Source organism: Vespa mandarinia, chromosome 19 (assembly GCF_050613455.1).
Source record: "Vespa mandarinia isolate Hongniang chromosome 19, ASM5061345v1, whole genome shotgun sequence".
Classification (NCBI taxonomy): Eukaryota; Metazoa; Arthropoda; class Insecta; order Hymenoptera; family Vespidae; genus Vespa; species Vespa mandarinia.
Genome location: NC_140828.1, coordinates 3708359 through 3725000, shown reverse-complemented (window position 1 = coordinate 3725000; position 16642 = coordinate 3708359). Strand labels below are relative to the sequence as shown.

Here is a 16642-nt window from a genome sequence, read left to right as displayed (position 1 = left end):
GTGTCGTGGCACGAGCGAGTATCTAATAAGTGTATGTAATAGCTCGAGAAGACATGAGCCACCCAAACGGTGGAGAAGAAAAGGGAAGAAGATCCGGACTGTCTCTCTCTTTCTCTCTTCTTACGGAGCAAATGGCTCTCATCCGCCCACCCACGCTATTAATCTATCCTACTTTTCGCTTCTTCTTCTCTTAGGCGCCACTTTGTCTAATACTTGCTAATTTGATTCTCAGATGGTTAACCATGAGAGATCATTTTCTCAGCAACTTGATCCAGTTGCTACTAGAATCGTTTAACACGTCCACTGTCACGTCAATTTTAAATTGACTATGTCAATCAATAGGAAAAAAGCTCTTATTGAAAAGCGAAAATAAATGAATTCCTCGAAATATGATAAAAACAAAGAAATATGATAAAATGTTTTGAACATATATTGAACTTAACAATCGATCATGGCTCGTGATATCGTAGATTGTGCAACGAATTGTCTTTCGAATAGGCGGTTCCCTCGTTGGTCCGAGGCACTCGCCCAATTGGCATCCCGTGTCTGAGTCACGCACAGACATCGGGAACGGATCTGGAAATAAATATAAACCGAGCTAAAGGAACGCGAGGTACGTGCACCCAGGTGGCGATTTCCCATTCCACTACGTGATGCCAGAAGATTAGATGGAGCAATGATCAACGAAGAAAGATGAAGAAAGATATGAGAGAAAAGAGAAAGAACAAAAAGGGATCGTAGCAGAGAAAGGGGAGAAGGAGATGTACACCGTTAGGATCTCTCTATCTTATTCTTCTCCTCCTCCTCCTTCTTCTTCTACTTCTTCTTCTTTCTTGATGCTTTCAAGAGGTTTTATTTAGCGAGCGATTCTATCCAATCAGCGCTGATGTGTCATCGACGCGAAAATAGGCGCACTTAACACTGGCAGCTCTTTTCTGCCGATCTGCCGATGCCAGCCGTATTGCGTTGTATGTTCCATGTACTTGAGATTTTCTCTCTCTCTCTCTCTCTCTCTCTCTCTCTTTCTTTCTTCCTCACATTTTACTGAGAGTACTATATTATATGTATACACATATACTATATATTGTGCTGTCACCTCATGCCTCTGCTATTTATAAGACATTTCGACGGCTCTTATTAATAGGGCCACGACTTAACGCCTTCGTTAATTGTGACTTATGTACGCGAAACAAACTACAAAGTGGTTAGCTCAGATTTTGTACACAACAGTGGCGTAGATATTACCACAATGGTATTTGAAAAATAAAGCTTTGTTTAAAAGAATGTATTGAAATTGTCGTAGGTATATTTGTAATGTAGAATATATTGCGAAAATTATTGAGTCTCTCTCTTTCTCTCTCTCTCATCATATCCTTCTCCCCCGAAAGCTATTAAAAGTTCATTGTCAATGATTCTCGAATGGCCACTGACACAGAGTAGTAACGACGAATTATAGTACGTTTAATGACCGTTTGCTCGTGTGGCTACCAACGACGAGAGCTATTTATAGGTGCCTCAATCGAATTTATACTTGATGCGAATTTAATTAATTGTGACTTATGCGAATCTATTAACGTATGCGCAAGAGATTGAAGAAGTAACTTTACGATCCTCGTTACGCGTAATTTCCATTAACGTTAACGATCTTTGCGTATCTATATATCTTATTCGAATATATCGGAATAGTAAATCATTGTGGTTTTTCTTTTCGATTATGTACATCGTTTCTTGCAATGTCATCGATTAGAATGAGAACTTCTTTACTTTAGGAAAGTTAGAAGTGAAAGTGAGACCGATCCATTCGATAAAACGTTGAATGCATCTTAACGGTAAGTATGAATTTTGGAGATTAAATAGAAATGTTCATTTTGTTCATAATTTTCTTTAATGCGTCCAAAGTTACCCTCTATAATGTAAAATAAAATATTATGCAACGTCAAAAATTAGAAAATATTCGCTATATGTATAAAAATATGAAATAAGTAATCAAATAAATTTGATATATTGAATTTTTTTGCTGTTAGATAAAATTCAAGATTAAGCTTTTCTTATTCTTTTTTTTCTTTTTTTTTTTTTATTAATATGAGTAGGTAGGAATATAATTATCATTGTCAAACCTTTGGATTTGTGAGGTTCCTCCTGCGAAGGTTCTTTATGTGCCTGGATCTTCCCAATAAGTAATTCCAATCTCGAACTATTGCCCTTGAACAGCATCTTGAGGGTTTTAAATTTGATCGTTCGATCGTTTATCACGATTCACTATTCCACATAGGTTTACCAGTTGGTACCAGAGAGATAAAAAGAGAAAGAAAGATATGATCCGGACAAAGTTAAGAGGTCATCACTATGAAGATGAGCTTCTAAAGCACGTGGAAATTCGAAGCTTCCGCATCACAAGATCGTATTACACAAAGAGCGTTGACAGACGTCTGCGTTTAGATCGGTATTGCCTTTGTTACCGAATGATAATAAATAAAAAAAAAAATATGTTTATATTTCAGGTCCAACGTATCGTTCGATATAGTACTTTCCTCTTTTTTTTCTTTTCCTAACCTTGCATAGGAATCACTCAAAGTTTCAAAATTCTACTTCAATTTCACAATGCAGGATATATTAGGTTAATCTTGATCCATCAAACTATACAGAGATCTAGGAAACAGTCGTTTACATGATTTTTCACAGTGCTATCTTTTATCAATTCTTTCGGCCACTTGATAAATTCGTTTTTACAAATTCACTTCCAATTTCTAAAGATAAATGTATTAACCGCTACTAATAGAAATATGTAACTTTACTTCTCTAAATCATAACAGATCGAGATCATGTTATGACGAAAGGTCAAAAGGATGAACTCGTTTGAATTAATTCATTCGGATCTATAACGATCTCTTATTTCCTTCTAATCATTTTCAATTGATTTCTTTCGATATAATTAATAAGATTTACACTTAGTAGTTAGATCATAATGTGATCTATCGAAGATTTTTCTTTCTTTTTTTCAAAGTTTTGAATCTTCGATGTTTCGAAAATCCTATAATATCGATCGATCTCCCAAGGATTTATGGAAAACTTTCGAGACGATCTTTTCGACGAGACTGGTATATGCCACACTGACGAGTATCACTAACGCGTGCCACGAAGAAGAACGGCGACTATTATCGCGCGAGTCGGCGATGCGAGCGACACGGCAAGTATATGAGAACGAGAGAGAGAAAGAGAGATAGAAGGAGAAGGGAGCTGAAAAGCCGCCTGAGAGACATCAGGGAGTCCCCTGGGAAACCAGCAACCGTATTGGACGGGAGGCGGGCTCTCACATACTAACGAGTACACCCACCTTCTGGGTTGCTTCTCTCTACCACTGCCACCTATTTAACCTTTGATGAAAAGTTTCAACGATTAATACGTATCTATTCTGTATTTATGTCAAACAGTCGTTTATTAAATATAAACAGTTTTGTTTTATACGTTTGTTATAAAACAGTTTGTTTTATACGTTTACTATCGTAATAATTTTATTTTGGGATTTATTGTTGAATTTTGTGTTATCGTTATTATTGGAATATGATAATAAATGTGTCGAAAATATTAGATATATATAATTCGATTTTTTATTGAAGATTTTTGATAAATATCCAAGTACTTTTTACTTGCTAGTCCCACAAATGGAATCGCTCAATTGGCCCGACTTTGACGTGGCATTAGCACGCTGGAGTCTCTTCGGTAACCGAAACTAATTTGACAAAGGAAACGAACGTCCTTTTTCTATGGAATTGTTGAACCACGGCGAAATACCGTTAGCGATGACCCTTTGTCGACAGCGAACATAATTTCCTAGCATAAAAGGTACCGCAAAAAAATACCATGATTATCAACTCGATATAGTCAGTTTAAGTTGATCAAAATCGGATTATTTTGCAATCAAGAAAATATATAACATCGTAGATTTTTCACACATTCCCTTTTAAAGACTTCAACAGCGGGAATTTCAACGAGCATCTAGCATTCTCGCAGGAGTCGTAATTTATCTCGCGAATATAATGTGTTTGAGAGTATAAAAAAGAGGGAGGGAGAGAGAACGCTATGAAAAAAGGCAAAATCCAAAGTGGACCCCCTGTCATTCCTGTGAAATCGTGCGGAATGGATTCTCACACACGGTTGGAGTTCTGTACCACCTTATGAGAGAGCACAGAGAAATTTGAATTTGCCGTATGACTCCCCATAGAGCATGATAGAACCCCATAGGTATGTCTCTGACCCGTGCCAAGGCGCTGCTGTTGACGTTGAGCCCACCCATTGTGATTATTTATCTTATTGCAATCGTGACTTTAGGTGGTCTTATTTTTTTTCTTTTAGATCATTGAATTCAACTTTTCCCCACTTTTTGACTATTATTTTTATTTTGTTAGAAATATACGTTAATTACATGTATATTTTAAATTCATTTTTAATAGAAATATATTTATGTGCGGGTGTGAAAAAGAGAAAAAGAGAGAGAGAGAGAGAGAGAGAGAGAGAAAGAGAAATGATTAAATGATTCGTGTAATTCGTATGGCCAATATCAAGATATGATCAATATTCGAAGTGGAGCAGAAGATCATGCAAACGAGTTCGATCTATCTCAAACAGCAATCGCATTGAAGCGAAACCATCCAAATAAAAACGAGAGATGTCGATTTTACAGAGAGTTGTTCCGAGATGATTCCATCGAATGCATCTTTATGATTGCTTGACTTTCGATTTGTTATATTCTTTGCTATGAATTTATCATAATATTTTTATATTATTGAATATTATCAAATTTAAGTTTGGTATCTCGTCATAAATCTAATAAAACTTTCAAGTGTATTAAAGTTAGATTATTATTGTAACATTGATAATTATTATACAATATAATATTAACGATAATATTAATATAGTAATAAAAAGAAAAACAGAAAAAAAGAAAAAAAAAAGATCAGTGTGGTTACAAGCGTAATGGAACGTAGCGTCGATTCGTTGTGGGAGGCACCTTAATAGAGCGCATGTGCGAACCGACAAACTTTCCTCTCAATCGACTCCGCCTACGTTGCTCCTGTACTGTGCTCCTACTAATGCACACAACAGTGTGCAGTCACCCACGCTACTCTACACGTTACTATCCCCACCACATGAATCGGCCACCTCGTAAAACGTACGCACGCACTCCGTTGAAGCGCCACGCGCGATTTCCATTCATAGATCGAACCGCCCGCGAACTTAATCTTTAGGCCCCATTCACACGCGAGTACTTTTTTCTTTTAATTTTTTTTCTCTTTTTTCTTTTCTATTTTTTTCTTTTTTCTTTTTACAAATTCGTCATAGCTTTTGCATGAAATGACAATCTATATCAATTGGATATAATTTAATCGTCGATTAATTTTTTTCTATTATTTATTCGAGTTAACGTTAAAAAATTATTCATTGTTATTATTAATTTTATTCATTTTTCTAATTAATTATAAAATATTTATATAAATACAATTCAGATTTCTAATTATAGCAGTAACGATGGACTCTTGTTTTTCATCCGTAAATTAAAAAAAATTCTTATTTATAAATGACTTAGAAAAGGAATAGAAATTTGATCCTACCTAAGAAAATGTAGACACTCGTTTTCGTTTAGGTTTAAGCATACCACAGTTCGGTTTCACGTTTTGCGGTGAACAAATCACACGGAAACCGTAGAATCATTTCAATATCTTCGCAAGGCTGTGAGAACGTCGATGATTTTCTTATTGAATTTATTAGATTGAAACGTTCTCACGAAGGAGAACGAAAGAAAGTTTAGAACGAATGGTGATGAATGTCTCCGATACTTTCACGATTAGCACAACATTCGAAAATTCTTTTCTTTCTAACAAAAATAATCTTTCTAAAACGATAAGATAGATAGATATTGCTGAGTAAATGTCGATTATTTCAATGTTTTTCTCATCGTTTTGTCTCGGCTTGCTAAGGAAACTTTTTCCACGAGTTTTAACCATCGATAAGAAAATACTTGGAAGAAAATCGAAAGTGATAGTCAATGATTAGTCATAGTTTTTTTTTTGTTTATATATATATATATATATATATATATATATATATATATATCTATTCACATTTATATCTCTTCTCTATCGTGAAACAATCATACGAACGGTGTTTCTAATCTTCGTGTTCATTGATAAAAATTGTCCATTGATAAAAAGTTCTGAATGGAATGACAAAAGTTCAAAGTACCAGCTGATTTCTAAACTGTTCGTCAGCTATATTTTATCATTAATTTTTCTCATTTGTAAACATTTATTTATCATTTCGTTCATACAAAATGATTTCGAGGAATTTTGAAGAGCTGAATAAATATTCTAACCGGAAGTTTAACTTCTTGGTAAATTGTCCCAAAGCACCGACTCATTTTCAAACTGCTACTACTGCTACTACTACTACAATGACCAGTCGCATGATCTTCGAAACAATAACATTAAAGATAAGAAACAATGAAACAAGAGAGAAGGAGAGAGAGAGAATGTAAGATCCTTTCGCGTGTTCGCGAGAATATATTGGGCGGTAAATTTAAACCTGAATAGTGGCGTTCTGCTCGAAGTAAACTTCCGGTCCGGTGAAGAGTGAATTTCCACGAAAGCAGGAAATGTTCTAACCGGAAGTGACTACCCTCTTAGACCTTGCACCCTTCAGACTGACCACCATTTTACTCAAACTATGTGAAATCCCACTTGGGTCGCCAAGACATTACCTGGACGATTTATAACAGTACTTAGAAGACTTTCTAAGTCCGACTAAAGAGAAGTTAATCTCTAAATATGTAAATAATAATCATTCAACAAAATGCAATTTACTATCCTAAATGATGTATTTAAATTATCGTTGACTCAAATTTTGATTATTATCATTTAATGGCACTGTTTCAAGTTTTTCTTCTAATTAGCTCTAATGATGTTATTCAAATTTTTGAGTTATAATGACAAAAACATTAAAAAAAAGAAAAAGAAAAAAAAGTCATACCCATTACTATGAAATCTTTTTTATGAGCTATTCTTTATACTACAGAGAAAAGAAGACGTATCAAAAATGACTGGCACATTTCAAAAGTTCGAAGCTCCTAGGTAGCATAATGAACGAAAAAATTTACATCAAGATTCGAAAAGTTAAATGATTGCGTCAGTGGACAAATTAGTTTTCTATTTGATCTTTTGATCTTGGCAATTTTGGTAATCCTTCATCTTTTCTATTACAATACACCTGCAGTTCTTAAGTAGGACATTATTTCGTTTTCATTATTTTACTTTATAGATAAAAGATAAATAAGAAAATAAATGAAATTAATATTTAATTATTATAATAATTGTACGCATATAATAATTATTGTCAACTGTAATTGTATCATTAAAATAATTGTAAAATATTTCGTTAATTTTTTATAGATAACAACATTTCATCAGACATATCTAACTTATAAAAATTGATTTCGAAAAGCGTTTACTGTCCACGGAAGATACCAGAGAACATTTATTTTTTCAGATTCCCATACTAAGACAAGCACCCTGTGTCCTGATACGCTCCTCCATCGTTCTACCCCTCTGAGTTTCTATAGTAGAAATTTTTTGTCAGACAAAAATACGAAAGAAAAAAAGTGTTAGTGTCTCGACCGCGATGAGATCAGACAGGTGAACCTTAATTCGTTGGGGGCTGAGAGAAGAGGACCTGATATCAAAGACGACCGCCAGGATCGTCGAGAAGATCCGGCGAAACCACCATGAGTGTTCAGCTGTATCGTTATTAAGGGTCACTCGAGCGTTTATTTTTTCATTGTTCAGTTCTCTCTCTCTCTCTCATTCTCTCTTTCTCTCTCTCTCTCTCTCTCTCTCTCTCTCTCTCTCTCTCTTTCTCTCTCTCTCTCTCTCTCTCTCTCTCTTTCTCTCTTCCTATTCTTGGACATAGGGCAGGACAATCGTTTTAATCTTCAGATGTATGTGATTGCAATATATTATTCAAGATATTATTATTAATTAAAAAAGAAAAAAAAATTAATCATACATTTTATTTCTTACTTTTCCTACTTGTCAAAAAATTTCTTTAATTTAATTATCCTTTGTCCTTAGCTTTCCGCGTTCACAAAGCATCAACGTGACCTCTCGTTATAGGCATGAATACCTAATATCTAGTAAGAGAATCAAGTCGTTGATTATCGGCGATATCATATCCTTTAATAAAAGCTTCACACTCGCATTATACCTAACAGATTCTTAAAAACAATATGACGTTAACATACTAAATTTTAAGCACGAAACATCGTGACAATCATCTTTTAGTTATTTTTAAATTATTTCTGCTTCGACTTTACGATGATTTTTTTCAACGATCTTCCACAAGATGAGACAATTATGGCACGTGCCTTCCGTTCACGGTTGACTCAATGATCATCCAAGTATATCGAGACGTAGTATCATCTGTCTTTTGAAATCGAATGCTTGCTCGTCTCGGTGTACGAGCATCTTGAATGGAAAAAAAGGTAAGTTAATAGCAGGTAAGAAGTTATCTGAGGAGAATCAATGTTGTCTTCTCGTGCATACGACCTCACACCTGCTGATAGGTTCACTTTTGTTCGACGAAGCAAAACATTTGAGTCACAGCCATTTTTTCTAATAATTCTTTTCGATAATTTAACGATCAACGCATCGACTTATTAAAAAATAATCTTCCTCTATTTCACATTCCTGAATTCAGCTTTGATTACGTTAGACGTACGTACGAGAGAGCTACCAAAGAGAATTGCGGTGAGGTTAACGAGTCAACTAGGTATATCGACTTAAATGTCGCAAGCACAGCAGGAGAATACCTCTAGCTACTACTTGTTGCTTCTCACTGAGCTCTCTCACTTGAATCCAAAACTCTATCGAGCGTGCCACAAACTTGGACGAAACAATTTAGATGATTATACTATCTTCTCCTCTATTTTTACAAGTATTATTAAACTTCTATAATGTCGCGTGTAACACTTAAATAGCGTGTTTGTATACTTCTCTATATGAGTTATAGAGCGAGCTAGTGAGAGAGAGAGAGAGAGAGAGAGAGAGAGAGAGAGAGAGAGAGAAAGAGGGAGAGAGTTTATATTCATTTCATAAACTAACAATGACATTTCTTTTAAAGCAATTAGAAAAATAATACAAGTATTTTTCCTAATAAGTGTCACAATAAATATATAAATTTATACAAGATTATTTAGACCATCAAAGTGTTGATATTATCGATGGCATTACTTTTTCTGAAAAAATCTGAATGAGAATAATGTAAATCAGTTACAAAAAAAATAGGGAGAAAGGGGGGAGGGGGAGGGGGGAGGGGGGGAGGGGGGAAAGAGAGAGAAAGAAAGATTCTTCGTGGGTGCCCAATGTACAGCTCGTCTCTAAATCTCAGATTACAATCTGCCTGGCGAATGGTGCTAAGATTAAGGACCCCTTGCTTTCTGACTCGCCCATAGGCTTTACAATATGGAGAGCGAAGGGAGACAGAAAAAGATTCTCGTTGACTTTTTCTCAACAAGATTAAGATGTTATGTGTAAGTGGAGGAACAAATACAGCTAGTAAAGATACACGAAAGAAGTAAAAAGAAAAAAGAAAGAAAGAAAAAAACAAGAATTCGAAGTTACATTCCTGGTAAATATGAATCGAGAAGAGAACATTGACTAACTTTTGTCATGCTCGTATCAAATCATTAATTGGAATTACTTAAAATTATAATAGATCGTCTACCTTCATCTCAATGAAGAAAAGGATTAAACCGATCTAAGTTTATTTTATCTTTAAAAAAAGTAAAAAAAAAAAATAAAAAAAAGGATACAACAGCAACAGACTGAGAATCTCTCGTTCGACTCAACGGGAGACTGGATAGTTTCGGTTAGTGATAACGTGGAAGAAAGGAAATAAGAGAGAGATAGAAGGACCCCTGTAGGATCGTATCGAACTCCCGCTGTTTTCTGGTATTATGTTAAGTGTCGTGTCATTGTCACATGGAACCACACTGTGGAGACATTTATTTGAAAGATCTACTTCCTTTTAGTCATGGTCCATTAGTTTGGAAAGATCTTCGAAAGCGATTCGAGTATGATTTAATTTTCTAATGATTCTGAACAAATTGTTCGATAAATATTAAAATAAATTATTATCATGATTTTGTGTCTATAAATTAATTATTATCAGATATCTATAAATAAAGAATTATATTCATTTGTAGCAGGAAATTTGAGTTAATACTCGTATCAAAGCGTCCATGAACACTGTTTTATCCGTGAAGTTTTAAGATTCGAGTGTGTCACGTTGTTCGTGGGAGCAAAGCGAATCGTACAGAAGGAGGGAGGAGAGGAGGAGTGAGAGGTGACAAGACAAAAGATATAAGAAGAGAATTCTAGTTGGTAAGGCCGTCGACGGACTGTGGGAAGCTCGTTTCTTTGCTTTTACCAATGGATATTCATTATTTTTATCTTTTTACGTAGAAATCTCTTTTAAAATAAATCATGATGAATTGCAGGATCATAGGTAAAGATCTTTTTTTCTTTATATATCAATTCAGTTATAAAGTAATTAGTGAATAAATAAAAATAAAATAAATAAAGTAATATTCATGCGAATTGATTCGACAAATTTTTCTAAGCAAAAAATCCTTTCGTCTTTGTAGTATCGTATATGAGGACAAGGACAGAATGAAGTGATAGTTGAACGGGTGTGAAGAAGAGAGAGAGGGAGAGAGAGAGTCAGGGGTAGCGCATATCATCTTAAAGTTTAATTGAGTCTCGGTCTCGTAGGAACGAAGCCTCGGAGCCAATCTTACTCGGTGCTCAGGCCCCAAGGGACTCTAGGGGTCCTGCCGTTTCTGCACCCTCTCTTCTCTTCCCACGAAGCATGGCGTTTCGTCGATTCTCAAGAGAACATCCGGATATCTCTTGATGCGACCTCCTTTCAAGAACATTCGTCTTCGGTTAAACTCGTACGATCGAGTGATCTCTCTATAGATACCTATTTATTTTCTGACGATGACTGGTGTATAAAAATTTTTTTTAATAATAAAAACAAGAGGTAAAAAGATATTTAAAATTTTGGAAGCAGTTATTTAGTTTTCAACTAAATGGATTAGAAATATTCAAAAGAGTTTGTATTTTAAATGGTCTAAGTTAACGTATTAGGAATCTAATGTTCATCAAATTGATACAGTTTGAAGGTAGAGATGGTGTAGTACGCATTTGTTAAATAGATATTGTTCTTTTGGTTAAAATCTTTCAATAATTAAATTAAATTGGCATGTATACTTTCGAACGAATAATCTCTAATGAATTGTTCAGCTATTTATTCTAGTCATAATAAGCGCGATTTTCTTCTAATTCAAATATTTTATGATGAAAACGAGGAGACGCGGTAAAAGAATGTTGAGAAATTTGTATGATAGCCGAAACTCGATGGCGAGGAGATTAAGCTCGACTCGAAGATAACGGTGAATACGGTACGCGTCTGGAGTTGGAATTAACGCGAGATGGAGCACGAGATGGGGGTGGTTTTGTACGGACCCTCTCTTCTCCTTTCTCTCGTGGGATACACTGTAATTCATCGCAAGAGGCTGCTCGTCCTCGACCCTTCTTCCTCGATGGTACCGACAACCAGTACTAAAGTCGGTTGTCTGTAGGGCGAGTGCCGAATTAGTTGTAAATGTTTAAACTTTCTTTCGGGGAAGTATTACCATTCTAGTCTTGCTTTTGGACTGACTAAAATCTTCAAAATTCATCTTTTTGCTTCTATTAACTTTTCACTAATTATTTTCAGTCGTACAAAATAAAAAGAATTTCTTATTGAATTAAAATTATTTCCCATTAATTGTTTCGAGCTTTTTTTATGATTACATTAAGAATAAAAAAAAATAATATACCTTTATAATCTTTATCAATTCAATAGATATATGTAGAATAATGATGAAATTGAACAAACAAAATTCTCGATCTGAACGATGCGTTTCTCGTGTCCGATTCTATTCATCGGAGACTTTGAATGACAATAGTTGGGACGCGGATGAATTTGATCTCTTCTTTGGTAAAAAGCGGTACCTAATTGCGGCAAAAGGAAAACAACATCATCTAGATGTTTTTTCGACGTTTAACCTACGAATCGTATTCACCTGTAAGAACGTAACCAGATATCTCAATCATCTTGTCACGGATTATAGAAGTTCATACAAAGGGCGTTCCACAATAAACCGCCCTCGTAGGACACCAGGGTCCAAAGTACACGATGACGACTCAAATACAACGGCTCTAGTCGATTTTCTCACAATAATCGTATCGAACCGTGTTATTGTTATATCTTCGGACTTGTTTCAAGAAAATTGAAAAGAAATATTCATAATAAAAATAGATATTACGTAATAGAAAATGTTAAAGAAAAAAAATTAAAGAAATGCTCTATCAATGATTTGGTGTAAAAATTAAAATGTATAAAGAAGAAAAAAATGAATAAAAAAAACCAAATATAAGGTACATTTTTCAAGATGATCTCAATAAAAGCAATTGAAATCTCATCCACGTTCTCGAAACCGTTCCTTAGAGAATATCTATACCTTAAAGGTTTCGAGAAAGGACAAAGATGTGCCCTTACGATCCTGGTACCGATCACGGTATGCCTTAGGTTCATACTTTGTTTTATACCCCTCTTATATCGGGTTACGTGTACCACCTAATGCCTGGTATATAAAGGAGACACAGTAGGCTCCATCGGCTCTCCACGGACAGGATATCCATTCTATATTATATTAAATTCTGAACCGGCTCCTTTTCTCTCTCTTTCTCTCTCTCTCTCTCTCTTTCTCTCTCTCTCTCTCTCTCTTTTTCTCTCTTTCTCCCTCCCTCTCTCGATTCGTTCCTTCGTAGAACGGAGACCATGAGGAATGGAATCATCGAGCAAAAGGGGTGGCCTCGAGAGGGGCACGAAGAAAGGGCGGTTCTGATTTTTGTCTTCGCACAGTCCATTGTGATTTACCGCTGGTGGGACATCCGATACACGTCCTTCGAAATGCGTCACTAAACGTACGAAATGGAGCGAAACCAAACGATCGTTTGTACCCTTCCTGGAAACTTTAGAACATCCGCCGGAATCATCGATCTCACCCTTACCATCGTCCAATCGTTCTATTATCTCTTTCTTCAGCTTATCTTCCTTATGGATAATTACTCCAACTATTGCCAAGTTCTCTATCATCTGATCTAAATGGATTGCATATTGTTACGTTGTTTTAAAGTCGTACGTAATAACGTGGTTAGAGCAGTTTTCTATTTGTTAAAATCTAATCTATTCTAAATACATTGCGCTAGAGGCTTATTTAATAATTCGACCATATCTCGAGTAATTATTGGACATTTAAAGCGTCAGAGTGAAAAACATTTGATACATCTAAAAATACAAATCACTTTAACGACCTCAGGAAGAAATCTTCGTCTCTTTCCTAGCTACGTGCAAAATACTTTGTCATTATGGGTTGCGTCCGGTTTAGTTTACGAGTACTTTAGCATAATATTGTAGAAAAAGAAAGCTGATGTCCGATCCAAGGTATCTTCAGTTTATAGAAAGAGATAGAGATAGAGAGGTGTATTCAGGAAGAACGGGCGATGGTGTTCTTCTCTCTCTAGGGAGAGATGGAACGGGTAGGACTGAAAGAGCGTCCAATTGGTGCCCAGGGTGCATTTGCGTCTAATTCAATGCATTATACCCCTACTACGCGGTCACCACGAGCGATTCTCGACGACTACGAAGCATCCGGCAGCACGACATCACCACTGCCTCGGGCTAACCACCCAACGAAAGCTCCTGTGGCTTCTCTCCGACCTTCGAATCGATCTCTGGCTGATCGCTGCCGCTGCCACTGCTGCTAGATAGACCCTTTGCTCTGCCCGTTGCTTCGGTCTCACGTTATTACCTCGCCGCAACGAAATTATCGCTTCTCCAAGAATCTTAATTGGTTGCGTACAATAATATTCCTGATTGATTGATCGATTATCGATTAGAGAGGAGAGAATTATCATGATTTTGTTTCTTCGACAAACCGATACAAGTAATAACTATGCCAATTCTTCTAAATTACATCCTAAAGATTAGAACTACGTTACGATAAAGAAACTAATAAATTTCTAATTTATCTACTAATCGATATTAAAAAAGTCTTTCAAACGCGATCGGATCTTTAGAATTCTTTTCTTAAAAGACAAGAAAACTTTTCGATAGACTCGATGAAAGAAAAAAAAATTCCCAAAAGAATAGGTAACTCATTCCGGTCGTAGGAAAAACCAATTTCCGTGGCGAACGTTCTCGTTGGTACATTTCTTTCAAGGACGTCTCTATCTATTTCGTCTCGAACAGCGCAGAGAAGAAGAGAAGAGAGGATTCTCGAAGGATAGGAAAAGCATGGACCGCGGGATCGAGCGAAGAGAGTGCGATAAGAAGACACCCGCAGGTGTAATTATGATTACCGCAGTGCAGAGAAAGACGGAGTATTGCGGAGCTCGTATGGCAGCCATGGGATCGTGGGAAATAGGAATCCTCGAACGGCACTTTCGCGTCTCCGTTCTTCCTACCAGCTAAAGCCGACCACCAACAACGCTGTTTTCCGATTGTTGGTCCCCTGGCCTTTCCCTGTGGCTTCCTACTCCAACCGGCTGTGCTTCTTTGCACTCTCTTTTCAAATTCCATTGCCTCGACGTTACTTCGGCTACGTGTGTGTGTGTGTGTGTGTGTGAGTGCGCGCGCGCGCGTGTGTACGTATCTATATACGTACGTATATACATACATACGTATCTATATACAATAGTTTCCTTATAAAAACATTTTCTTGGATTCATTTCGATCAAGAACACATTTTTTGATCCAGCTACCTCTTTTTTAAATACACACGTACAAGCAAACCTGTAGCATAATACGATTAATTCGTACCGTACCGTGTGATGAGAAGCTACAAAGAAGGTAATTTTTTACCGCGTTATATCGAAAGCGCGTTAACGTGTTATACAAGGGTTGATTATATAGGTACGAAAGAATATACATAAAGAAAAAGAAAGAAGAGAGAAAAATTGGTGTGGGTTTCACGCATTTGGAGAAAGGGGAGTCGTTCGTTTCTCTCCTGGAACAGTTAACACGGCTGAATTTTTCCAGGATGAACCCCACGGGTCTTGACTACAGCACCCTGAGGTCTCGTTTCGGCCTATGCTTTATACGCAACCACCTTTGTTTCCTCCTCTATTTTGTTTCTCCGAGGAGATCGCAAAAATACAGAAAGAAACTTCTTTTCTGCTAACTAACAGCAGGAAGCACACATCGAAGTAAACCCTTCGAATGTCTTGTCAAAAAGAATATATGATAAGCCGTTGGAATGTTTTCTTTCTATTTTCTTGCATTTTAATTGGATCCCAAGGTATTCAGTTTCTTATCGAGTTATGATCTATACCGACCGTTAACTTCTACGACATGATATAGAAAAAAATAATATAAGACAGTGATCGATCTATTTCATTCGTTTAAAAAAGTCCTAAGCCAATGTCAACCTCGCAAATCTTGTTGTCTTATTTTAGGTTTCATTCGGTCGAAGACATTAATGTTGATTCATACTTGCCTATAAGATACGATTAATAAACTCAAATATTTAATTTTTCCTTGAAATTATAAGATCGACCGATTTGAGATTATCACTGCGTATTCTAAATTTTCGAAAAATTCAATTCTCCAGTCATTTTCAATTTCGTGGTGGCTATGTGAACGGACCTTAAAGAAATCTTTCCTTCCGTTGTCTTGTTTCGATACATAGCGATCGCTTTGAATCAACTCCTTATCCATCATCCCATTGGCTCTGCCAAAACAAAACAAACAAGGGACTTTCTCCTCTCGATGAGTTGTTAATGAAAAAAAAAAAAAAAAGAAAAGAAAAGAAATTAATTTACTATACAAAGAAATTGGTGTAGGTACATATTGTATGACGAACAACGAAATTCTTTTTTGAGATCGATCCAAGGGAAGGAGGATATAAGAATGTAGAAAAGAACAAAAAAGATAGCATATTCAACGGAATTAAATTATATCAAGATAAAAGAAAGATGTATAGAGCACATCTCTGCCCTATACAGGGTGAGCCAAAAGTTCCCAAGCGATTATAAAAATCAATTACTTTTTAGGCTAATCCTTTTATCATTCAGACGATAAAATTACAAGCTCTTAGCCTATTCTCCAAAAATACTATATTATTGTTAAATGGACTACTTTTATTATTGTTAGAATTTGCCAATATCGATTTAAATGTACCACACGTTAGAATGAAAGGTTAACTTCCAAAATAATTTCGAGTAGAAATAGGAGAGATCGAACGCGTCTAAGTTTGAAATATTCATCGTGTTTGGCGGGTTTACGATCGATTTCGAATACGTAGGCATACACGTATATAGTACCGTATGGTTGGTCTGCAATAAGGCCGCAACGGAGTTTTCTCGACGTAACGCGAATTCAATTAGCCGTAAGCGTTTCTCTGCGGTCGACACGTGGGCGAGGGCGCATAATGCGTACGCATCTTCTTGATGAAGAGAGAAAGAGAGACGATGTTTTTATAAGA

The 16642-nt window shown here is 36.0% G+C and overlaps 1 protein-coding gene across 4 annotated transcripts in view; it reads right to left on the bottom strand.

Annotated features, from left to right (window-relative positions):
• Positions 1-16642, bottom strand: part of L (zinc finger protein Lobe) — a 51874-nt gene that overhangs the window by 10773 nt on the left and 24459 nt on the right. Inside the window, exons 1-2 of one of the 4 annotated variants that reach the window (XM_035883851.2) lie at positions 2554-3188; positions 2118-2450 (exon numbers count right to left, since the gene is read on the bottom strand). The exons of 2 other annotated variants lie outside the window; for them this stretch is intronic. In XM_035883851.2, the coding sequence (XP_035739744.1) occupies positions 2118-2214 (97 nt within the window). In that variant the 5' untranslated portion in view covers positions 2215-2450; positions 2554-3188. Of the gene's footprint in view, positions 1-2117; positions 3189-16642 lie in introns of those variants that run through there. One more of the 4 variants, XM_035883850.2, reaches the window with a different exon arrangement.